General features: G+C 48.9%; 2 protein-coding genes across 2 annotated transcripts in view; both read left to right on the forward strand.

Annotated features, from left to right (window-relative positions):
* The window catches only part of SLC29A1 (solute carrier family 29 member 1 (Augustine blood group)), a 1001910-nt gene that overhangs the window by 230103 nt on the left and 744952 nt on the right, over positions 1-26855 (forward strand). The gene's annotated exons all lie outside the window — the stretch shown is intronic.
* LOC138297167 (P-selectin glycoprotein ligand 1-like) lies at positions 19339-19944 on the forward strand. Its single transcript, XM_069236660.1, has one exon. It carries the CDS (start codon positions 19339-19341, stop codon positions 19942-19944), a length of 606 nt encoding a protein of 201 aa, XP_069092761.1.

Raw genomic sequence — 26855 nt, forward strand, 5'->3', positions numbered from 1 at the left:
GACTCGGAATTTCTTGTGTCATGCCCAGAAAAATAAGTGAATTTCTCTAAATAACTTTTCGGGCTCCCCACTGGTGGTGTCGAACAATGTTCCCACTGTGTGTAATTAAGTACCGGTCTATGTCTAGTTGCACGGTGGAGGAAGTAATGTCCCCAATTATTGTAGCTGAACATTTCCCCTTAATTCATTGTATTTGCATATACATCATCACTTTCAAACACTGAATAGTCCTTAATTTCAGTTAACATAGAATCAACTGTCTGGACATCCCAATCATCAGATACAACACTCGGTGTAATAACATCTGTCATAGATATTTTGAGTACATATGGAATGAATGACCTCAGTAGGCCCGTATATTTCAAATGGAACTCTGTCCCACACAATCCCATCAGAAATGGGTACAGCTGAAATGTTCACTGGGGACTAGTCTCTGCGGAGCTTGTGTGAGGAGTGATATGGTGTTAAGACTTCATCCATTGGCGTGACAGGGCCACATTCAGGAATGTAATGACCATTCATAAGCAAGAAGAAAACTGTCACGAAACCAAACCATAGAAATAAGGTAGAAAACGTTAGGCAGAACCATAAATAGTTCCAGGGGTATATTAAGTAATTCTCTTTGAGCCATAGATATAGCTTGCATGTCTTTGAAACATTTTCAATCACCGGAGTGGATGAGTCTGATGATAAGGGCTTTGAGTTCGGCTAACTGAGCTGTGCAATCCCCTAGGGTCTGCATGTAGGTATTATGAGGGTGGAAGACTCCATCCTTCATCACTCCACTCAGGGCTGCGCAAGCGGCTGAGTATTGGTGTTTGGTACCTACAGCTGGTTGAGCTGAACCATCAGTATAAATGACAATATGATAGTTGTCTAAAGGCAAAAGATGTAGAGGAGCGGGGCACTCCTGTTCGTATTGGAAAGATTCTTGTGTCTGGAGTTTTGGATCAAAGATGTAATCAACATCAGTAGCGGTCAGAGAAGTCGCCCACTGAATCCAGTGTGGATGTAACGCTCTAGCGTTAGGAACGCTCGCTTTGGTGACGGCCTCTAAGGCTGGCACTGGGGTAACGACAATGTTGCGTTTCCCTTGGGCAAGTGGCCTCTTTTTTATGACAACCATCTGAACTGCAGTTACAGTTTTTTCTGTGGGTGCAAAGTGTTGCTCTGCATTTGAGTATAAATGTGATTTATATGCTATAGGCACTGTGTCATCCTCATTGAAGGTGACATAAGTAAACCCAATGGCACCAGCAATTATTCTGATGACCAAATTTGTTTTGTTGTCATGTGTGTGCAAGTGTTTAGCTTCCAGCATGTCCTGTTGCAACTCCCTAAGGATGCGAGTGTGTTCAACTGTCCAGTGTCTGCTAGAAAAATCTGGATGTATTAAGTCGTATAGTGGCTTGATACGTTGTGCATAGTCAGGAATGTATGTTCTGCAAAATTAAGGAAACCAAGTAAAGACTGTAGTTTCTTTAGCATATTCGGTGGATGCAGTTGTGCACATTTTTCCAGAAATTGCGTGGCAAGGCTCTTCCCCTCATTCGATAGCTTGTATCCCAGGAATAACACACTGAGAAATGCAATCCTACTTTTCTTAAAGTTAAATTTATAACCGACTTCTGCAAACCCCCAAATTTTTCGATCAACCCTTACAAGATGAATGTTCAAGTCGTTGTCTGTGAGATAAATGTCGTCCACATAGGATAACGCCTCAGGATCAATATCATGTAATATTGATGTTACTCGGGCTGAGAATAGCCCTGGACTAGTCTTATAGCCCTGGGGTAAACAGCAAAAGTGTTTTTGTGAGCCAAATGAAAAAGCACTCAGGTCCCGACTTTCTTCCGCTAAATTCTGGCATAAAAACCAGTTGGAAATATCCAACGTTGTTTTATATTTTTGGCGCACTATATTGTTTATCAGTGCTGTCCTATGTGAATTTTGTATGGCATATGTACGTGTATGGCTGTTTAAAAGTCTGTAATTTAAGTCTATTCTATAGGAATGATCTAGCTTCGCAACCGGTAATAATGGGTTATTCATTGCAGAGGCGCAGGGCTCAACTACCCCCTGGTATTCTAGCTAAGTGAGGATCTCCCTCACTGGAGCTTTAGCCCCATGTTTAACTGGATATTGTGTCTGAGGCTGGGGTGTAGACCTCATAGGTATTACATGACACGGAGAATCCATGTCCCAACCTACATGATTGCGGTATAATGCAACAGCCCATCTTACAGCGTAGCCTTCCTTTTCCACCTCTGGAACAAGATTGGAGAAAGAAGGCAAAATTACATTTTCCCCATTTGAGAGCTTACGGACATGTTTGGGCGGCCAATCTCTTTCAGCCAATAGGATGTCACAATTAAGTTTGTCCCAAAAGTTCACACTGATGGTGCGCTCCGCGTCTCCCTCAATTTGGATCTTCAGATCATAAAGTCTATCAGGTGGGAGTATGCGTCCGTCCACTGTTTCAACTGCAATAAAATTGCTAGTTGCTGTCGTATCCAGATGATCTTTCAGACTCTGGTGACATATCGTGACCTCTGCTGCGCTGTCTAGCAGTGTCACTGCCCACGTCTTGTTCTTCAGCAACGTTCTCAAGTGTATTGGCATTTTTGACTGAGAGTGCTGCCACCTTTTTCTTTTTAAACTGTGGCTTTTGTTGTGAAGTCTTCTCTTCTTTCTTAACTGTAGACTGTATGGAGTCTTTCTTTTGTTTCACGTATTCAGGACGTCGGTCAGGACGGACCCTTCTCTCGCTACGCCTATCCGGAGCTTCCTGAAAGGAACGAGAGGGACTTAAATCAGTATATCTATCAAGAGTTCTAATATTCTCCCTATTTCTCAGAGAATATCTCCTTTCGGAGTTCTCTAGATGTGGAGAATCTGCTCTCTGCTTCTGTCTGTCTTTAAATTGTCTTGGCTTCTCCCAGCGCTTTTCAGAACCCTCTTGCGTCTGTTTCGTACCTTCCTTAGGGGCGGTACTCTGTACTTCCAATTTCTTTGGCTTGGCTCCCAGACTATCCCGTCCTATACTAGTATAGGTATTGGAGATAATTTTTGGTAGCTGTCTCTCCTGATCCAAATGGGGAGTTTCTCTGAGACGCTGGCGTATAGCCAGTGCTACCGCTTCCCCTTTAATGTTACTGAGTATTATTGAGGATACCGCGTCAAAATTACGCATTAATTTCATCCCCAAATCTAGGGCAGGTGCTGCCCCATGCTCATTCTGTATTTGTTTTAACACTTCCGGTAAATTGGCAAGTGTTGGGGAACCATGTGTGGTAGTATATATTGCAGCGAAGACTGTACCCCATGTGGCACAGTCATCCACCGAGGGAACCATCCCAAAGGGCAAGCACATTGTGAGAATTATATGTTTCTCCTGTGGTCCCGTATGGGGAAACACAGCTTCCTGCTGATTTGTTTTCTGGGCTATCCAGTAAGGTATTTTCTCCCGCTCTGTGGGTACTTTACCCATAATAGAATATATTGTTTGTGGATTAATCCCAGTAGCCAATTGGTATCCAGCAGGTGCTGGTGGTGCTGGATGCGCTGGTGTTGTGTTCAAAGTCCGCATTACGAACTGAACAAGCCGTCTATATAATGTTACTATTTCATTATATAAGTTTCGCAGATCTGCTGCTTGCAAATTTTGTATACCCGGGTGAGGTGTGTATGTGGCAAGCATAGGCCACATAGGTCCGTCATTACTTAACGGACCTAATCTCACGCATTGTATTACATGTGGGTGGGCGCCTTCAAACCAATTCTGATGCTCCTGATAAGTGAGCGGTATTTCATGATACTGGTATGCTTGGTACCGCTGTGGTACATTAGCAATTGTATATGTGTGAAATGTAAGTGTTCTGCGGTCTTCCTCCAGAAAGGTGACCCAAGAATAAAATGTTTCTGTTTGGTAAGCTTCATTAGCTTCTACTATGAAAGTGACGTCCCGCCTTCTTCTGTAATCCCATGCGCTACTAGGTGTAATGTTAATGCTTGTCTAGCATTCTCAGGAATGTCTATGGCATTTGCCATATTGTAAAAATGGGTGAAGAGATGGAACACCAAGTGGGGAGTAAAGTATTTTTTAAGAGTTCGAGCTCGAACAACTTACAGCCTAATTAGGTGTTCTCTGTTCAGCTGAGGAGGATTTTCCCAAAGACCACGGACATCTCTGTATAATGGTACTTAGGGTACCTGTTGTCTGTGAGACAGTGATAGTCAGGGTATCCATACATTAGTGCCTAAACACCATCGTTGGTGGCGCCATGTCGTAGTTGGACTCTTGCTCTGGGCAAGACTGCTGGTTTAAGGATGACAGTACTTATGTTTGTAGGCGACTATGCCTATCCTACAACAAGATGCAACTGTACTCCCAACCCTTCAGCTCACTAGCAGTACCTCACCAAAACCCAAACAGTTAAAGGTGGTTCGTGGCAGCCTTTACACATGGACTCAGAAGTATGACATCTCAGGGGGTGTCATGGTTAATCGGAGATTACCCCTTTCTCACAGATATATCGTGTCTCAACCAAACACAGGCAATAACGAAGATGCAGTAATGTTTCAATAGTTTTTATTTAATACAATCTGCAATCTGTGGTAAATCACATGGGCTGAAATGATTAGGATAATGAACAGTGCAAGAGATAGAATTGTAAAGACAAGAGTCATGATTATGAAGACCCCCACCATCTTGCAATAACATAGAAAGGCATAGAGGGTATAATATGTCCTAGTACCCTATCAAAATAGGCCTAACCTTCTACCTAGAGGAGACCTGGGTATATTAAACCTAATCTGCCAATGCCATGTCCCTGGAAGGAGCCCCCAACCCTTGTTACCTTGGAATGAGGTCTTGTGCTCAGAGTCCGGAGGAACACGAAGTCCGGGTCAGAGTCAAGGCAACGTGCAGCATCAATAGCAGCAATGGCACCTGGTCGGAATCCCTCTGATTATCTGTCCAAAGTGTCATGTATTTATACAGATCTATTTGGACCCCTCACGTAGGTTGTACCCGAACAATAGATAACACAGCATGCTTGGGACGCTAATTAATATAAACACTTCCCTCAAAAGCGTGAAGAGGGAAAGTACCTAATGTGAGCACCTACAGTTTGTTTGTCTTTGTCGCTTGATTTGACGCCTTAGCACAGTGGCACTGATAACATAAAACTAAACAAATGGCCTAACTATAAACAAGGCAGCCATCTTAGAAGAATTAATTAAATAAATGGGCTAAGACAGAGCAAGCTAAGTAGGTTAAAAGTCATTAGGTGACGGGGGCACGAGTCTGCAAGCCAAAGGCTAAGCTAACTCCTGTATCCCATTAAAACAAACTAGGATTCACTACAGTATGAGTGGTGATTTCACTCATAATGTGGCAGTATACACCGCCAGCCTGTTGGCGGTGATACCGCCACATTAAATCTTGCGGTCAAAAGACCGTGAGGGTTACAATTAGGGCCTATGTGTTTTTGCAGCCGTAGCATTTTCCGCATAATTGTAGATTTGCCACATTTGCCACATATTCAGCCATCAGCTATATGATCTGCAGAGTGTAACAAACATGTTTTCCTGCTCAAACAGACCAAAAGTTACTAAAAACTTGGCAACACATGTTGCTGTGCAGTACAAGGTCCTTTGCAAATGTTGACTGGACTGGTACTAACAAGGTGAAACATTTTATCAAGACAGTGGTAACCTGTGTGAAAATGACAAAATAAGGAAATAATGTTCTTACAAAATATACTGCATTACAATTTGCCTTTTCTTGATGCATAATTTAATCAAACCTGCTGCTACATTTGGTCCTCCACTCCCACATACTCCCATACTGGCCTGTGTGGCATTCTGAGAACCACTCTGAGACACCACAGTGCATCATTCTGAGTACCACTCCCAGACACCATAGTGCATCATTCTGAGTACCACTCCCAGACACCATAGTGCATCATTCTGAGTACTACTCCCAGACAACATAGTGCATCATTCTGAGTACCACTCTCAGACACCACAGTGCATCATTCTGAGTACCACTCTCGGACACCACAGTGCATCCTTCTGAGTACCACTCTCAGACACCGCAGTGCATCATTCTGAGTACCGCTCTCAGACACCGCAGTGCATCATTCTGAGTACCGCTCCCAGACAACATAGTGCATCATTCTGAGTACCACTCTCAGACACCATAGTGCATCATTCTGAGTACCACTCCCAGACACCACAGTGCATCATTCTCAGTACCACTCTCAGACACCACAGTGCATCATTCTGAGTACCACTCTCAGACACCACAGTGCATCATTCTGAGTACCACTCTCGGACACCACAGTGCATCCTTCTGAGTACCACTCTCGGACACCACAGTGCATCATTCTGAGTACCACTCTTGGACACCACAGTGCATCATTCTGAGTACCACTCTCGGACACCACAGTGCATCATTCTGAGTACCGTTCTAAGATACCGCAGTGCACCATTCTGAGTACCACTCTCGGACACCACAGTGCATCCTTCTGAGTACCACTCCCAGACACCATAGTGCATCATTCTGAGTACCACTCCCAGACACCATAGTGCATCATTCTGAGTACTACTCCCAGACAACATAGTGCATCATTCTGAGTACCACTCTCAGACACCACAGTGCATCATTCTGAGTACCACTCTCGGACACCACAGTGCATCCTTCTGAGTACCACTCTCAGACACCGCAGTGCATCATTCTGAGTACCACTCTCAGACACCGCAGTGCATCATTCTGAGTACCGCTCTCAGACACCGCAGTGCATCATTCTGAGTACCGCTCCCAGACAACATAGTGCATCATTCTGAGTACCACTCTCAGACACCATAGTGCATCATTCTGAGTACCACTCCCAGACACCACAGTGCATCATTCTGAGTACCACTCTCAGACACCACAGTGCATCATTCTGAGTACCACTCTCAGACACCACAGTGCATCATTCTGAGTACCACTCTCGGACACCACAGTGCATCCTTCTGAGTACCACTCTCGGACACCACAGTGCATCATTCTGAGTACCACTCTTGGACACCACAGTGCATCATTCTGAGTACCGTTCTAAGATACCGCAGTGCACCATTCTGAGTACCACTCTCGGACACCACAGTGCATCCTTCTGAGTACCACTCCCAGACACCGCAGTGCATCATTCTGAGTACCACTCTCAGACACCACAGTGCATCATTCTGAGTACCGCTCTCAGACACCGCAGTGCATCATCCTGAGTACCACTCTCGGACACCACAGTGCATCATTCTGAGTACCGTTCTAAGATACCGCAGTGCACCATTCTGAGTACCACTCTCAGACACCGCAGTGCACCATTCTGAGTACCGTTCTAAGACACTGCAGTGCACCATTCTGAGTACCACTCTCAGACACAGCAGTGCACCATTCTGAGCACCGTTCTAAGACACCGCAGTGCTCCATTCTGAGTATCACTCTCAGACACCACGGTGCATCATTCTGAGTACCGTTCTAAGACACTGCAGTGCATCCTTCTGAGTACCACTCTCAGACACCGCAGTGCATCCTTCTGAGTACCACTCTCAGACACCGCAGTGCATAATTTTGAGTACCGTTCTAAGACACCGCAGTGCACCATTCTGAGTACCACTCTCAGACACCGCAGTGCATCATTCTAAGAAACACTCTCCGACACCACGGTTCATCATTCTGAGTACCGTTCTAAGACACTGCAGTGCATCCTTCTGAGTACCACTCTCAGACACCGCAGTGCATCCTTCTGAGTACCACTCTCACACACCGCAGTGCATAATATTGAGTACCGTTCTAAGACACCGCAGTGCACCATTCTGAGATCCACTCTCAGACACCGCAGTGCATCATTCTGAGTACCACTCTCAGACACCACAGTGCATCATTCTGAGTACCACTCTCAGACACCACAGTGCATCATTCTGAGTACCGCTCTCAGACACCGCAGTACACCATTCTGAGTACCACTCTCAGACACCACAGTGCATCATTCTGAGTACCGCTCTCAGACACCGCAGTGTACCATTCTGAGTACCACACTCAGACACTGCAGTGCACCATTCTGAGTACCACTCTCAGACACCGAAGTGCACCATTCTAAGTACCGCTCTAAGGCACAGCAGTGCACCATTCTGAGTACCGCTCTAAGACACCGCAGTGCACCATTCTGAGTACCACTCTCAGACACCGCAGTGCACCATTCTGAGTACCGTTCTAAGACACCGCAGTGCACCATTCTGAGTACCACTCTCAGACACCGCAGTGGACCATTCTGAGCACCGTTCTAAGACACCGCAGTGCACCATTCTGAGTATCACTCTCGGACACCGAAGTGCATCATTCTAAGAAACACTCTCCGACACAGCGGTGCATCATTCTGAGTACCGTTCTAAGACACTGCAGTGCATCCTTCTGAGTACCACTCTCAGACACCGCAGTGCATCCTTCTGAGTACTACTCTCATACACCGCAGTGCATCCTTCTGAGTACCACTCTCAGACACCGCAGTGCATAATTTTGAGTACCGTTCTAAGACACCGCAGTGCACCATTCTGAGTACCACTCTCAGACACCGCAGTGCATCATTCTGAGTACCACTCTCAGAAACCACAGTGCATCATTCTGAGTACCACTCTCAGACACCACAGTGCATCATTCTGAGTACCGCTCTCAGACACTGCAGTACACCATTCTGAGTACCACTCTCAGACACCACAGTGCATCATTCTGAGTACCGCTCTCAGACACCGCAGTGTACCATTCTGAGTACCACACTCAGACACTGCAGTGCACCGTTCTGAGTACCACTCTCAGACACCGAAGTGCACCATTCTGAGTACCGCTCTAAGACACAGCAGTACACCATTCTGAGTACCGCTCTAAGACACCGCAGTGCATCCTTCTGAGTACCACTCTCAGACACCGCAGTGCACCATTCTGAGTACCGCTCTAAGACACAGCAGTGCACCATTCTGAGTACCGCTCTAAGACACCGCAGTGCACCATTCTGAGTACCGCTCTAAGACACCGCAGTGCACCATTCTGAGTACCGCTCTGAGACACCGCAGTGCTTCATTCTGAGTACCGCTCTCAGACACCACAGTGCAACATTCTGAGTACCGCTCTAAGACACAGCAGTGCATCCTTCTGAGTACCACTCTCAGACACTGCAGTGCATAATTTGGAGTACCGTTCTAAGACACCACAGTGCACCATTCTGAGTACCACTCTCAGACACCGCAGTGCATCATTCTGAGTACCACTCCCAGACACCATAGTGCACCATTCTGAGTACCACTCTCAGACACCACAGTGCATCATTCTGAGTACCGCTCTCAGACACCGCAGTGCACCATTCTGAGTACCACACTCAGACACTGCAGTGCACCATTCTGAGTACCGCTCTAAGACACAGCAGTGCATCCTTCTGAGTACCGCTCTAAGACACCGCAGTGCACCATTCTGAGTACCGTTCTGAGACACCGCAGTGCACCATTCTGAGTACCGCTCTGAGACACCGCAGTGCTTCATTCTGAGTACCGCTCTCAGACACCACAGTGCAACATTCTGAGTTCCATTCTCAGACACCGCAGTGCAACATTCTGAGTACCATTCTCAGACACCACTGTGCATCATTCTGAGTACTGCTCTGAGGCACAGCCATGCAGCATTCTGAGTACCGCTCTGAGGCACAGCCATGCAGCATTCTGAGTACCGCTCTGAGGCACAGCCATGCAGCATTCTGAGGACCGCTCCGAGGCACAGCCATGCGGCATTCTGAGAACCGCTCTGAGGCACAGCCATGCAGTATTCTGAGAACCGCTCTGAGTCACAGCCATGCGGCATTCTGAGTACCGCTCTGAGACACAGCCATGCGGCATTCTGAGTACCGCTCTGAGGCACAGCCATGCGGCATTCTGAGTACCGCTCTGAGACACAGCCATGCAGCATTCTGAGTACTGCTCTGAGACACAGCCATGCGGCATTCTGAGTACCGCTCTGAGACACAGCCATGTGGCATTCTGAATACCGCTCTGAGACACAGCCATGTGGCATTCTGAGAACCGCTCTGAGGCACAGCCATGCGGCATTCTGAGTACCGCTGTGTGACACAGCCACGCAGCATTCTGAGTACCGCTGTTAGACACAGCCATGCGGCATTCTGAGTACCGCTGTGTGACACAGCCATGCGGCATTCTGAGGACCGCTCTGAGACACAGCCATGTGGCATTCTGAGTACCGCTCTGAGACACAGCCATGCGGCATTCTGAGAACCGCTCTGAGGCACAGCCATGCGGCATTCTGAGTACCGCTCTGAGACACAGCCATGCGGCATTCTGAGTACCGCTCTGAGGCACAGCCATGTGGCATTCTGAGGACCGCTGTGAGACACAGCCATGCGGCATTCTGAGTACCGCTGTTAGACACAGCCATGCGGCATTCTGAGTACCGCTGTGTGACACAGCCATGCGGCATTCTGAGGACCGCTGTGTGACACAGCCATGCGGCATTCTGAGGACCGCTGTGAGACACAGCCATGTGGCATTCTGAGTACCGCTCTGAGGCACAGCCATGCGGCATTCTGAGTACCGCTCTGAGACACAGCCATGCGGCATTCTGAGTACCGCTCTGAGGCACAGCCATGTGGCATTCTGAGGACCGCTGTGAGACACAGCCATGCGGCATTCTGAGTACCGCTGTTAGACACAGCCATGCGGCATTCTGAGTACCGCTGTGTGACACAGCCATGCGGCATTCTGAGGACCGCTGTGTGACACAGCCATGCGGCATTCTGAGGACCGCTGTGAGACACAGCCATGTGGCATTCTGAGTACCGCTCTGAGGCACAGCCATGCGGCATTCTGAGTACCGCTCTGAGACACAGCCATGCAGCATTCTGAGTACCGCTCTGAGGCACAGCCATGTGGCATTCTGAGTACCGCTCTGAGGCACAGCCATGTGGCATTCTGAGAACCGCTCTGAGGCACAGCCATGCGGCATTCTGAGTACCGCTCTGAGGCACAGCCATGCAGCATTCTGAGTACCGCTGTGAGGCACAGCCATGCGGCATTCTGAGTACCGCTCTGAGACACAGTTGATTTCTGTATGAGGACAAATTAATTACATTTTTTCCAAGACAAATCTGGGGTTTTCATCCTAGAGGGATCTCATAGAATATGGGGCTCTCTTTGGAGGCCGTGGATCTGGATCAATCAACCACCTTGGAGGAGTCAGCAGAGAAATCTTGGACTCATTTTCCAGCATCTTCTCTCCTTTTAAGATCAGATTAACCATGTTCCATCCACTTGCTTTTGCTACATTCATAAGCAATATAAAGTCGCCCTTTTCTCTCCTCTCACTTAAGTAAGGCTGTTGTACAGTCACTTACCTTCTCTCAGCTAGATTACGCAATGCTCCCTGCCTTGGACTTCCTGCCCTCGGTACCCCTCGATCATTCAGAGGAGACCGCTTCAATCCCTGCCCTTCCATCTCACCTTCCTGCAGGTCTCCTGGCCCTAAACCCTCCCTCTGCACAGCACTCTCCACCTGTCACTGTGCACTGCATACAGTGGCCCTCTCTCTGCACAGCACTCTCCACCTGTCACTGTGCACTGCATACAGTGGCCCTCCCTCTGCACAGCACTCTCCACCTGTCACTGTGCACTGCATACAGTGGCCCTCCCTCTGCACAGCACTCTCCACCTGTCACTGTGCACTGCATACAGTGGCCCTCCCTCTGCACAGCACTCTCCACCTGTCACTGTGCACTGCATACAGTGACCCTCTCTCTGCACAGCACTCTCCACCTGTCACTGTGCACTGCATACAGTGGCCCTCTCTCTGCACAGCACTCTCCACCTGTCACTGTGCACTGCATACAGTGGCCCTCTCTCTGCACAGCACTCTCCACCTGTCACTGTGCACTGCATACAGTGGCCCTCCCTCTGCACAGCACTCTCCACCTGTCACTGTGCACTGCATACAGTGGCCCTCCCTCTGCACAGCACTCTCCACCTGTCACTGTGCACTGCATACAGTGGCCCTCCCTCTGCACAGCACTCTCCACCTGTCACTGTGCACTGCATACAGTGGCCCTCTCTCTGCACAGCACTCTCCACCTGTCACTGTGCACAGCATACAGTGGCCCTCCCTCTGCACAGCACTCTCCACCTGTCACTGTGCACTGCATACAGTGGCCCTCCCTCTGCACAGCACTCTCCACCTGTCACTGTGCACTGCATACAGTGGCCCTCTCTCTGCACAGCACTCTCCACCTGTCACTGTGCACTGCATACAGTGGCCCTCCCTCTGCACAGCACTCTCCACCTGTCACTGTGCACTGCATACAGTGGCCCTCCCTCTGCACTGCATACAGTGGCCCTCCCTCTGCACAGCACTCTCCACCTGTCACTGTGCACTGCATACAGTGGCCCTCTCTCTGCACAGCACTCTCCACCTGTCACTGTGCACTGCATACAGTGGCCCTCCCTCTGCACAGCACGCTCCACCTGTCACTGTGCACTGCATACAGTGGCCCTCCCTCTGCACAGCACGCTCCACCTGTCTCTGTGCACTGCATACAGTGGCCCTCCCTCTGCACAGCACGCTCCACCTGTCACTGTGCACTGCATACAGTGGCCCTCCCTCTGCACAGCACTCTCCACCTGTCACTGTGCACTGCATACAGTGGCCCTCCCTCTGCACAGCACGCTCCACCTGTCACTGTGCACTGCATACAGTGACCCTCCCTCTGCACAGCACTCTCCACCTGTCACTGTGCACTGCATACAGTGGCCCTCTCTCTCTCATTCACTCCTTAGGTTCATTCCAGAACCATATATTCAGTGACAACCTCCGCCCTCCTGGAATTACAGGGGCATTTACTGGAGGCAAATCCTTCGCCCTTCCACTGGTGCAGGACTGGAGCTCTCCCTCTTGAACCGCGGTCTCACTCCAATCTTCTGGAAAAAACACTTCAAACTGGCCTTTCTTCACATCAGCAATGTCTGCACCTCTCCAACCCGGAGGAGCCATTGTCATTCATCCCATTCGATAGAACAATAGTTAAGGATATTTGGGTGATCTGCACCATTGGCTGCAAGTTTACAAAACACCATGTGGGGTGAGAAAGCCCAGATATCTTGAAAATGTATTTTGAAGGCCTAGTAGGTTAAGGCCAACGCATCTGCCCCAGTGTGCTAAACAGTGCATCATTTCTCACTAAGGGGCATATTTATACTCTGTTTGCGCCGGAAATGGGTCGGTTTTTTTTACGCAATTCCGACGCAAAACTAACTCCATATTTATACTTTGGCGTTAGACGCGTCTAGCGCCAAAGTCCATGGAGTTTGCGTAATTTTTTAGCGTGGACACCTACTTTGCGTTAATGATATGCAAGGTAGGCGTTCCCGTCTAAAAAAGTGACTCCGAGGCATGTGCGCCGTATTTACACTCCCGGGCAAAAATCACGCCCGGTAGTGGGCGGGTCAAAAAGAATGACGTCCAGCCGCTTTTGCGTCGTTTTTTAGCGCCTGGTCAGGGCAGGCGTCAAGGGACCTGTGGGCTCGGAAGGAGCCCAGAGGTGCCCTGCCATGCCCCCAGGGACCCCCCCTGTCACCCTTGCCCACCCCAGGAGGACGCCTAAGGATGGAGGGACCCATCCCAGGGAACATAAGGTAAGTTCAGGTAAGTATTTTTTTTAATTTTTTTTGTGGCATAGGGGGGCCTGATTTGTGCCCCCCTACATGCCACTATGCCCAATGACCATGCCCAGGGGACAGATGTCCCCTGGGCATGGCCATTGGGCATTGGCCATTGGGCAAAGGGGCATGACTCCTGTCTTTGCACACCAGGCAGCGCCGCCGGCTAACACCGGCTAATGTCATTGAATAAATACGGCGCCCGCATGACGCTTCAGAATGGCGTTAGCGGGCGTTAGATTTTTTGACGCACAACTGCGTTGGCGCAGTTGTGCGTCGAAAAGTATAAATATGGCCCTAACTGTCCAAGAAACTAGAACCTTACAGGCCCCCTACTCAACTCGTGCACTAATGTGGATACAGTTAGTGAACATCGGAGTAATTATATCCGTTTTGGAGAGAAGTAAGCCTAGTTTTTCCATCTAATTCAATTAATTTAATGTATTCCAACCTAATAGAGATTTCAAATATATGTATTTGGTTTCCTTGGCTTGTTAATTATATTTTTATCCATTTTACTGATATCCAAACTAGGCAATTAGATGCTTGCAAAGTGGCTTTAACAATTCCAGATAATTAATGGTTAATTGATGGTACTTCCTGTGATGTCACTTCCTGTGAGGTTACTGTAGGAGGCTAGCCTGGCTTATAGTGGGTACCAAGTGGTACTTACACCCTGTGCCAGGTCCAGTTATCCCTTATTAGTGGATTAGAGGGGTTCTAGCAGCTTAGGCTGATAGAACGTAGCTATAGCAGAGCAGCTTAAGCTGAACTAGGAGACATGCAAAGCTCCTACTATACCACTTATATCATATAGGTACTATGGGGGTCATTACGACCGCCAGGGGTAATGTAGCATCCGTACTGCCAACCGCCAATGCCAACCGTCAACGGTTTCCCGCCGTTTTAGCCACGGTGGTGATAATCCACCAGGGCAGCGCTGCAAGCAGCGCTGCCCTGGGGATTATGACCCCCCCTACCGCCAGCCTGGTTCTGGCTGTTTGCACCGCCAGGAAGAGGCTGGCGGTAAGGGTTTTCTTGGCATGGGCAGTGCAGGGGCCCCCTAACAGGGCCCCGGCCAGCTTTTCACTGTCTGCATAGCAGACAGTGAAAAGCGCGACGGGTGCTACTGCACCAGTGTCACGGCCGCAACACCGCCGGCTCCATTAGGAGACGGCTCCTATGCTGCGGCCTCATCCCCGCTGGGCCGGCGGGCGCAAACTTGGTTTGCGCCCGCCGGCCCAGCGGGAATGTCGTAATGGGGGCCGCGGGAGTGCGGCCGCATTGGCGGCCGCACGGCGGTTACCGCCGCCCGCCAATGTCGTAATGACCCCCTATATCATAAGAAACACAATACTCAGAGTTACTAAAAATAAAGGTACTTTATTTTAGTGACAATGTGCCAAAAATATCTCAGCGGATATACTCCCTTAGGAGGTAAGTAAAAATACACAAAATATATACACAGACCAAAATCAGGTAAGTAATACACTTAGAAAGTTAGAGCAAACACTGAAGGACACAATAGAATGCAATAGGAGACAATAGGCCTAGGGGCAACACAAACCATATACTCCAAAAGTGGAATGCGAACCACGAATGGACCCCAGGCCTAGTGTAGTGTGTAGAGGGTCGCTGGGAGTGTAAGAAAACACTAAGGGTGTCCAAGATACCCCATCCTAGAGCCTGAAAAGTAGGAGTAAGTTACCCTACTACCCCAGAAAGACAGTAAAGTAGAGATAGGGGATTCTGCAAAGACAACAACTGACTGCAACACACTGAAGACGGATTCCTGGACCTGAGGACCTGTAAAAGAAGGGGACCAAGTCCAAAAGTCACAAAAGTGCCGGGGGGGGCAGGAGCCCACTAAACCCCAGATGAAGGTGCAAAAGGGCTGCCTCCGGGTGGAGGAAGCCAAAGATTCTGCAACAACGGAAGGTGGCAGGAACTTCTCCTTTGGTCAGAAGATGTCTCACGAAGTTCTGGAGGATGCAGAGTTGTTTTCATGCTGAAAGACCACAAACAAGCCTTGCTAGCTGCAAGAGTCACGGTTGAAGGTTTTGGATGCTGCAAGGGCCCAAGAAGGACCAGGAAGTCGCCCCTTAGAGGAGAAGACAGAGGGGGCGCTCAGCAACATGGAGAGCCCACGCAGAAGCAGGCAGCTGCTGCAGAAGCACCTGAACAGGCACTTAGATCTGAGGATGACGGTCAACTCAGAACAACAAAAGAGGGTCCCATGACGTCGGAGTCCAACTCAGCGAGTTGGGCAATGCAGGACGGAGTGCTGGGGACCTGGGCTAGGCTGTGCACGAAGGAATCCTTGCAAGAGTGCACAGAAGCCCTAGCAGCTGCAGATCACGCAGCACACAGGATTGTTGCCTGGCGTGGGGAGGCAAGGACTTACGTCCACCAAACTTGGACTGAAGGACCACTGGACTGTGGGGGTCACTTGGATCCAGCTCCTGTGTTCCAGGGACCACGCTCATCGAGATGAGAGGGGACCCAGAGGACCAGTGATGCAGAAGTTTGGTGCCTGCGTTGGCAGGGGGAAGACTCTGTCAACCCACAGGAGATTTCTTCGGGATTTTTAGTGCAAGGTGAAGGCAGACAGACCTCAGAGCATGCACCACCAGGAAGCAGTCGAGAAAGCCGGCAGAATTGGGCGCTACAATGTTGCTGGTAGTCTTCTTGCTACTTTGTTGCAGTTATGCAGGCATCCTGGAGCAGTCAGCGGTAGATCCTTGGCAGAAGTCGAAGGGAGAAGGGCAGAGGAACTCTGGTGAGCTCTTGCATCCAGAATCTGAAGAGAAACCCACAGGAGAGACCATAAATAGCCCTCAGAGGAGGATTGGCTACAGAGAGAGGTAAGCACCTATCAGGAGGGGTCTCTGACGTCACCTCCTGGCACTGCCCACTCAGAGCCGTTCATTGTGCCCTCACACCTCTGTTTCCAAGATGGCAGAGGTCTGGGACACACTGGAGGAGCTCTGGGCACCACCCTTGGGGTGGTGATGGACAGGGGAGTGGTCACTCCCCTTTCCTTTGTCCAGTTTCGCGCCAGAGCAGGGCTGGGGGATCCCTGAACCGGTGTAGACTGGTTTATGCAAGGAAAGCACCATCTGTGCCCTTCAAAGCATTTCCAGAGGCTGGGGGAGGCTACTCCTCCCCAGCCCTTAACACCTATTTCCAAAGGGAGAGGGTGTAACACCCTCTCTCAGAGGAAATCCTTTGTTCTGCCTTCCTGGGACTGGGCTGCCCAGGCCCCAGGGGGGCAGAAACCTGTCTGAGGGTTGGCAGCAGCGGTAGCTGCAGTGAAAACCCCAGAGAGCTAGTTTGGCTGTACCCGGGGTCCATGCTGGACCCCCGGGGATGCATGGAATTGTCCCCACCAATACCATTAATTCCATGATCCTAGACACGTTACATGGCCATGTTCGGAGTTACCATTGTGAAGCCACATATAGGTAGTGACATATATGTAGTGCACGCGTGTAATGGTGTCCCCGCACTCACAAAGTTCAGGGAATTGGCTCTGAACAATGTGGGGGCACCTTGGCTAGTGCCAGGGTGCCCTCACACTAAGTAACTTTGCACCTAACCTTTACCAGGTAAAGGTTAGACATATAGGTGACTTATAAGTTACTTAAGTGCAGTGGTAAATGGCTGTGAAATAACGTGGACGTTATTTCACTCAGGCTGCAGTGGCAGGCCTGTGTAAGAATTGTCAGAGCTCCATATGGGTGGCAAAAGAAATGCTGCAGCCCATAGGGATCTCCTGGAACCCCAATACCCTGGGTACCTCAGTACCATATACTAGGGAATTATAAGGGTGTTCCAGTATGCCAATGTAAATTGGTAAAATTGGTCACTAGTCTGTTAGTGACAATTTGGAAAGAAATGAGAGAGCATAACCACTGAGGTTCTGGTTAGCAGAGCCTCAGTGAGACAGTTAGGCATCACACAGGGAACACATACATATAGGCCACAAACTTATGAGCCCTGGGGTCCTGGCTAGCAGGATCCCAGTGACACATATCAAACACACTGACAACATAGGGTTTTCACTATGATCACTGGGCCCTGGCTAGCAGGATCCCAGTGAGACAGTGAAAACACCCTGACATACACTCACAAACAGGCCAAAAGTGGGGGTAACAAGGCTAGAAAGAGACTACCTTCCTACAGTTACACCCTATCCAAGTTATAGGGGGCTCGCACGTTCCTATTCTGCTCGGGGCTGCTCACATCCTAGACCTGGACCTGAGATGCCCAGGGCGGAAGTGGGGCAGATAAATGAGCTGTCAGGTCCCAAAACTGGGTTTGTTGCTGAGGAGACTCGGAGTCACTGAGACATTTCAGTCGGATGTTTGCAGACACTCATGTGAAGGGGGAACAGCTGTTCACGTTTTCCATCAGCCCATCCAGGCCTTGCCAGGGAGGGCTCCATGAAGAGAGGGTCGTGGGTACCATTGTTGTTTGACAAGCGGCATCGCTTGCCTTTTATGAGCAGTACCCTCTGACTTCCATCAGTCACCCTTCACTTTATTGAATGTGTCCTAACATGGCTTGGCAGAGCTGGGCACAGGCCCAGGGCGCCAGTCTTCAAAGGGGTGAAAAGAACTCCCTGCACTAAGGTCATGTAAACGGAAACTCCCTTCTCACTTGGCACCAATTGTTGCATTTGAGGTTTAAAGTGCAGCACTTTTAATCATCGTTAAACATGTGCTGTTGTTTTTAGTTTATAAGAACGTGATTAGGTTCAAGCAAAGAGAGATAAAATAATGCATTAACGTTAATACGCATGTTGTAAATGAAGGGGGGAGAAGGAATGAATATGCAAGGTCATGATAACAGATATACACTGATCCAACTTGAGTAGAGATACAACAACAGTAAAATACACGCTCATAAACAGGTCAAACATTGCATGACTACAATAACTGATACATTATCTGTGAGCTGCAAGTGCTGTTTTTAACACTCAGTCAGCCCCTTCCTCGCCCCCCATCTCGTGCTCAGTCCCGGTGCCCCACACCGACGCCCACCCTCCCAACCACCTGCTTGGCACCACCGCTGCGGAGCTAAGGAGGGAGTGCAGCTAAGGAGTGAGTGCAAGGAGTGAGTGTCTGGAGGAGGGGTACTGGGTTGTGCGGATGTTTGGGTTCAGAGGGCAGTCACTGCCCCTGGCTGCTGGCAAAATGCTGCCAACAAATGTTGGGGTGCGGGTCCGGGGTCCTCATAGCCGGCCTCCGTGACCTGTTGCTGATGTCTCCCTAAGTGCCTGTCATGCCAGCCTCACTTCCCATGCCAGCCTGTCGCTGTGCTAACTCCACTGGGCATGGTGGCATTTCTGCCACTCTAGAGCACGTTTGTACCACTGGTGTCTGACCCCCCTGTGTCCGTACCACAGGTACCTGATGCACAAGTGTCTGATCCCCCTGTGTCTGATGCACAGGTGTCTGACCCCCCTGTGTCTGATGCACAGGTGTCTGACCTCCCTGTGTCTGATGCACAAGTGTCTGACCCCCCTGTGTCTGTACCACAGGTGTCTGACCCCCCCCCGTGTCTGATGCACAAGTGGCTGACCTCCCTATGTCTGATGCACAAGTGTCTGATCCCCCTGTGTCGGTACCACAGGTGTCTGATCCTTCTATATCCGATGCACAAGTGTCTGACCCCACTGTTTCTGATGCACAAGTGTCTGACCCCCCTGTGTCTGTACCACAGGTGTCTGACCCCCCTGTGTCTGATGTACAAGTGGCTGACCTCCCTGTGTCTGATGCACAGGTGTCTGATCCCCCTGTGTCTGATGCACAGGTGTCTGATCCCCCTGTGTCCGATGCACAAGTGTCTGATCCCCCTGTCTCTGTACCGCAGGGGTCTGACCCCCCTGTGTCTGATGCACAGGTGTCTGATCCCCCTGTGTCCGACGCACAAGTGTCTGATCCCCCTGTCTCTGTACCACAGGGGTCTGACCCCCCTGTGTCTGATGCACAAGTGTCTGATCCCCCTGTGTGTGATGCACAAGTGCCTGATCCCCGTGTGTCTGATGCACAAGTGTCTGATCCACAAGCGGCTGATCCCCCTTTGTCTGATCCACCTATATCTGACCTACAAGTGCCTGATGCAGAAGTGGCTGATCCACAAATGTCTTATCCTCAAGTGGCTGATCAACAAGTCGGCACCACAAATGGCTGATCCTCAAGTGGCTGATTCTCAAGTGGCTGATTCTCAAGTGGCTCATCCTCAAGTGGTTGATCCATAAGTGGCTGGTCCAGAGATCGTTACCACAAATGGCTGTCCACACGTGGTTAGTCCACAAGTGACTCATCACAGTTGGCTGATCCTCAAGTGGCTGATCCTCAGGTGGCTGATCCTCAGGTGGCTGATCCAGAAGTGGTTGATCCGCTTAACACCAGACTCAGTAGTAATGTATCCCAGCTCGCTCATCCATCCCTACCCCACAGGAAACCTAATGCATGCAAGTGGCCCACTCTACGCCTCCCGCCTGAAGCTTGCCCATACGTGCTGAACCTAGCCAAGGTCCTATCCATGCCTGCTGATCTGGTTGAGTCCACGGAACAGCTGAAGCATGAGGGGATGTATCCATTGGGTGGCTAAGAACTTAAACTCCAGTGTGAACAATTCCAGCCAAATATTGCTTGTTAGAAGAGTTCATTGGGCGTGTTCCTCTCTGGAAAGCATGGAGGACCATTGCGTTGGGCTAAACTTCTGGAAATCCACTTTTGTGGGCAACCTGCTGGCTCTGCGAGGGACTCGTCTGTAGCCGTGCTCCCTCTGGGGTACCTGTACACGCCCCTCAGCAATGTGTGATAGCACCAGCCAGGTTCTTTGGTATCTGGGCCATGTCACCCCACCTGTGATATGGAGGAGGTCCCACAAGGGCTCCAGGGGACCTCCTGTCCCGTGACCTGGGCCATTATTCATCTCACCCCCGCCCAGTAGCCCTGAATTTTGGGGCATCCCACAGTACATGGAAGACGGTTCCCTCCTGTCCACACTCCTTAAACATCCAGAGGTGGCTGCGCGCCCCATCCTGTGGTGTAATAATGTTCTGGAGTAGTATGTTCTGTGCGGGATCGTTAGCTGGACTAATCTACAGCCCGTCTGTATTGCCACTTCCCTGGGACTCTGAATGGCCTCAGTCTCCACCCCTTTTAAGTTAGAATGTGGGGCGAGGCGGGCGGTTCTTAGTGGACGGGGGCTGGGCACGCCCCTTATGAAATCTTCACCTGTACCGGCCTTATTGTCTGCAGATGACACAGTCTTAATGGCCCACACCCGAATAGCCAATTTATTGGTCAGTGATTTTTTTAACCTTAATGCCAGAATTACATTTGGAGACCAAATTTAATAAGTCAAGAATAATGCGAATGTTGTAGACAGACTGCAGGGGCTCTAATAATTAATGGTGGTACGCTGTCTAAGGTTTCTGCGTCCCATATTTGGGGATCCCATTGGCCACTCCAGTTCCTGGAGTCATAGTTTGTCTGTTCAGAGCCAGAAACTGCATCAGTCATGGGCGCCTTATTTTCCCTCTCCTCTACCATGGGCAGCAAGCCCCTTGTCCCTTTGATGGAAATCTATAACCCACAGTGTGTCTCAGTTGCTTTGTATGGAGCAGGAGTTTGGGGATCCTGAAATGTGTGTTCTAATTAACTGGAAGTGAATTGATGATTGCGTTGTTTTTTGGGCTGTCCTCCCTTCTGTTTTCACTACTACAAGGCTTATCTCTCTGATAGGTTCACATCAGGATTGCCTTAAGACACCCTTTAAGTGTAATTTCATCAAACCCAGCTTTTGGGCTCTTCGTGACTATGAACGGGCCCGTTTGCAATGGAACCATGCCACTCACATAAAGGATCAGCGTGAGCAGATGCAATTTTGTCTCTTCGCACAGCAGTATTGCTGCTCATGACTGGGAGTCTCCAGCCAGTCCGTCCGTGAACCCCAGCAGCAATTCACGCACTCAACCAGACTCTCGGCACCAAACTGAGAAGGTAAAACTTCACCAAGACTTACCTGAGACTGTGTCTGGCCCACACTCCATTGCGGTCAGCCTGAACATTTGAATGTAACCCCTGTCTAGAACGCACTGTATTGCAGTTTAATATTTAAAAATCAATATCTTGAGTTCTACTTATTAGAGTTTTGTCGTTTTGGTCTTATTTCATTGTGTTACTGTAATTTAAGTGTTGCACAAATACTTTACACATTGCCTCTTAAGTTAAGCCTGACTGCTGTGCACCAAACTACCAGAGGGTGATCACAGGTTAGTTCAAAGTGCGTATCTGAATTACCACGACTAGGATTGTGGTCTCCACTTGGACAGGGTGCAAACCTCTGCCAACTAAAGACCCAGTTTCTCACAGGGACCCATAGTGTCAATGACACAGTGCTGCATCACCCCTGCAAGACTTTTAGGGCCAGATGTAGCAAAGGGTTTTTCCCATTCTGTGTCAATGGGAAAATGTGTTCGTACATATGGCCCTTACTTCTTTTCAAGGACTAGCGCATGTCCTGCGGGACTTGGACATTTTTAAAATTTTGTTTACTATGAAAAGTTCATTTTATTTTAATGTTGAGCCTTTGGATTCATCATAAGAACAAATAACCAAGATCTTTTGAAGTTTCTATTAAAATGTATGCATTTTTTGGTCCTGAACATGGTACCTTTGACCCAAAGTGAAACTACATCTCACTGCTACGTCTCATCGTCTTGATGTATTTTGAAGGTGGTCCCACCCCATTACTGTTGTCAGGAAGCGGCAACCTTTGCACTCTCTGCTCAGTTTTTCTGTAAGTTTTCCTATGTTTTGGGGTCTTAACTGCAACTGATAAAATGGCACCTGGAGAAAACTGTGCCAAATCAGAAGCGCCCCGGGAACAGCAGCGAGAGCCGAGGACTTCTTCGCGGGTGATCGTTTAGGAGTTCTTTTCCATCAATCCAGGGGAGAATAAGTCTCAGTGAAGGAGGTTTCTTGAAACCTCTGCCACCTATGCTTTCTTAGGGATACTAGAAAAAAAATATTATTTCATGATGTCAGGCATGATCAATGGTTCCAGGAGAAGAATCAATGAAACAAAAACAAAAAATTACGGTGTCAAGACACAAAATTATATAAAAATCAAAATAATTGTTCAATATTATCAAACACATAAAACGATGGCTCCCCACGTTACACTGAACAAAAGTATACAGACAATATACAGTGTAAAACACAAAACAGAGGCAGTGGATGTAACAATCAATAGAGTGGTCCACAAATAGTGGAACATAATACATTCAATGTTTGCATCCGATTGGCCAACCCAGAGGGAGGGTTGGGGTGGGTACGGGAAAAAAAAAAGCTTACCTGTGGGGGAGACGCGTTGACCTCCCCTCCGTCCTCGTCCTCTTCTGGCTGCACACAGGCTCCCAGCCAATCACGGCACTGCTGTCACCAGCATAAGAGCAGCGTTGTGATTGGTCGGAGCGGCCTGCTGCACCGCTCAGACTAGGAATGGGAGCCTTGGCATGTGCAATAAAGCCAGGTAGAGAACATGCATGCATGTCTGTTTGGCCGGGCCAACACGGCTGGCAAAAAAGACATGCACACTTTGTATTGCACATACCCCTCCGCCGGCCCCCTCCCTCCAGCCGAGCCCCACCCCTTACTCCCAGGAAAAATAAAATGATAATAAGGTGGCGTTATTATCATTTTATTTTTCCCTTCCCCACAAACCAGTAGGGTGACACCTCTCCACCTTAGCGGAGGAGCTGACCCTGTCTACAAGTTGAGCACACCCAGACACCTAGAAGGCACTCCGTGAGCAGTAGGCACTATACAAGAGCTGTGTGTTGCATTAAAAAGTACAAAAATACATCTGGAAAAGCAAGTACTCCTAGGGAATACAAGATGAAGTAAAACGTGAAATGGAAACTGGACATCATCGCTGACTCAGCAGCAACAGAGCCAGTTAACACAACAGAAACCACCCATTCCCTGCGCACTTTTTTCTGAAGTTTGTAGAGGGAAATCACAAACATAGGGCTATTTGTCAGTATGTCAGTCAGATTAGATCACGCAAGTTGGACTCTTGTTCCCACACAAGACGTTTTATCAGAACAGCAATTAGTTCATTTTTAGGGTCGAGCCTGCGTTGCATGCGCTCGCACATGCGTATCGCAGCAAGACGCTTTAGTACTTAGAAAAGGGCTCGGAGCCCTGTCAACTTCACGTCAGTGTTTTTTATTGGTTCGTGGGCTTGCCTAATAAAATCTGCTTGCTTTCATTAGTCGAAGGCTCGCATACGTCATGCCTTTTCCGGTGGCAAGCCCTCCTCGAGCGCAGCGACCAAGTACAGAAAACATGCGAGGCTCGCTGTTTTCTGTCCGGCTCGTGGACTTCTTTTTCTCTAATTTACGAGCCCGATCTCGCTTGGCAGAAGTCGAGCGCTTTACATAGTTAATTTCACTTTTTCGGGTTACGTACATAAATGCACTTTTGCCCGATAGGTGAAAAGTCGGGTTAGGAGTTTACAACGCGATCAGCTCTAACATGAGCAAACGCGAGACCCGTTGCATTGTAAATGCTTGTTTAAAATGAGTCCATTCTTTTCACGCTCCTAGACTGCAGTGTCTGTCCAGTTTCTACAGAGTGGTTTATGTAAGAGTGAGGAATCAATAAGTATCAGAGGTGAACGAGCTACTTAAAGCTCGAGCCGGATGCTCGGCTCTGACCCAGCTCGAGGTCCTCTTGGAACCCCGAGCCCAAAACAAGTTGGGTTTTCACGTGGTTCGGCCACCATGTCTCTACACTCGTGTGCAAAGTTAAAAACAACATATTAACACTTTAAGTAAAATGAGAGACAAATAGAAGCCCACCTAGTGACTGATTTGCACCAATTAAAACTGCAAAACCTGTGATTAATCCCAGCTCCCCCAAACTGTGTGATCTTAGGAAAATATTTTGATTCACCACGCCATCTTTTTCATCATCAAATTCGTGCATCCTGAATGTGGACTGTACAAATCTACTGTGTTTGGTGTAACAGACTACAGTGCCGCCGCTCCTATGAGCCTGTGTGCCACATACATGGTGCACGTGACAACTGACTTGCCTGCCATTCATTCCACTTATGGCATTTTCGCCAAGGCAGGGGCAGGAATGGTTCCAACTTCAGATCTAAAAATAATTACTTTTAATAATTATCTCTAAGTGAACGTATAATATGACTTGTTAGGGTCAAACCTGCTGCATGTCAGAGCAATGTGTTTTTTTTAATTTTGAAAAGTATTGGTCATATATACAAGAAGTTTGTTGCATGAGTTACATGGCTAACATTCCCAGGGCTCGGCTCGTGCAAGGGCTCTTAGAGCCAAGCCAGACCCTTGACTCAGCTTTGGCTCGGCTCTCCCTGTTAATTTGTTGCCTCTCCCACTTCTAATGAATAAGCTCACTCACCTCTGCTTCTGAAGTTCCCTTTTCAGCAAAGCTTCTCTACACATATGTCTCATATAACCCGCATGAATTTATGAGCGGGTTTGTACAGAACCTGTGACCCTCAGTAGTGGCGTAACAAAGGCCCCGGCAGCCGTCATGGTGCGGGGCGGGATGGGGTCTGAGCTCCTGGGGGCTTCCTCAGCACAGTACTTTGGCCTGAGAGCTCATGCGTGAGTCCATGGGGGGACCCTTCCGGGGGGACCCTCCCTCCCTATATTGTGCAGACAACACCCCAAGTTTCTTACACCACTGATTCTCAGCAGAACTAATCACACAGGTTCAAAATTTGCAGCCACATGTCATAATTTATATACTGCACTAAAGTATGAGCCTTTCTCAAAGTGCAGTCCCACCTGGTGCTAATAATATATGAAAAAGTGGGAAAAAGAAACACAGACCTTAGGGGGAACACTGACCTGGTCTGTGGCCAGGCCCTGCGTCCAACCCCATGTCATGCGTCCTGCTGCAGTTAGCGCAGCAAGGGTTCCGCCCCTCACCCAGGCACCACTCAGCCACGGGCGGACAACCCACCGCTATGCATGGCCTTCAGTGGGTGCAGGAAGGGCTTGGTCACGGGTGCAGGGCCTGCATCCCAACCCCTGTCGGGGGACAGACACTTGGTGTGGGCAGCCAAACATGCTGCACAATGTCTTTGGCCATGCACAGCAGGAGTCCCAAGCATGATGAGCTATGAACGTGCACATGTCATAAAGTGGCAGCCATTTTGTCTATTTGTTTTAATTTCGAGTTTCAAGATGGTGGACGCAAGTCTTGAGTGTTAAATGTAAGGCTAAGGATTATTTGTCCCAGTAATTGTTATAGGTTCTGTGACTTGTTTACATTGTTAGCTTTGTAAGTTCTGCACAGAGTTTGCTCTCTCATTTAATTGGGTGTCTGGGGAGTTCTTTCAGGGCTGCTGTGGTTTCATACATGGGCACTGCTATGCATCAGTGCTCAGCACCTTGTCAAGAATGCTCAGAATAGGCCATGAATGGGCTGCTGGTATTACGGATAGCTGCCAGGATGCTGCCAGGAGTGCCCAGACACATGCCATGGCAGTTATGAGCCACTTTCCACAGGAACAGCCTGTATACTGCCCACAGTGGCAGGAGGGTATGGGCAGAATTAGGCAAGGGTGGGAACTAAGATCCTCTTCCACACTAAACAAGCACATGCATACTTTATTTAATTATTTGCATATTTTAATAGCACAAACATGACCCAGTGGATATCTGAGCACTTTACAACACATTCAATCTGCTAAAACCAGTCTACAAATGAACACTTACCATGAAGTTTCACATTACAACAGTTTCATAACTGCAGGAAATCACATAAATACAGTTACTATGAAATTTCCTAAAGTGAATCATTTTTGCTTAAAAAGCAAAGAGCTTAGAAAGATGACCAATTTACCATATACTGGAATGACCAGAAATGTTTTGTGAGCCAAGCAGCTGATTTAAGTTCTATCTTAGTAGGTTTCATTCCATGGGAGGCGATCCATCTGGGGAGCATGTGTTTCACATTCCCACCTATTGTCCCCTAACCCTGGGGGCATATTTATGAGAGCCTTCTATCACGTTTGCACCAGGCAAAGTG

The sequence above is a fragment of the Pleurodeles waltl genome, chromosome 5, assembly GCF_031143425.1.
Source record: "Pleurodeles waltl isolate 20211129_DDA chromosome 5, aPleWal1.hap1.20221129, whole genome shotgun sequence".
Lineage (NCBI taxonomy): Eukaryota > Metazoa > Chordata > Amphibia > Caudata > Salamandridae > Pleurodeles > Pleurodeles waltl.

What these genes read in the sequence shown, in the direction of transcription:
- LOC138297167 (XM_069236660.1), top strand. Translation starts at nt 19,339, where the DNA reads ATGTCTGATGCACAAGTGTCTGATCCCCCTGTGTCGGTACCACAGGTG.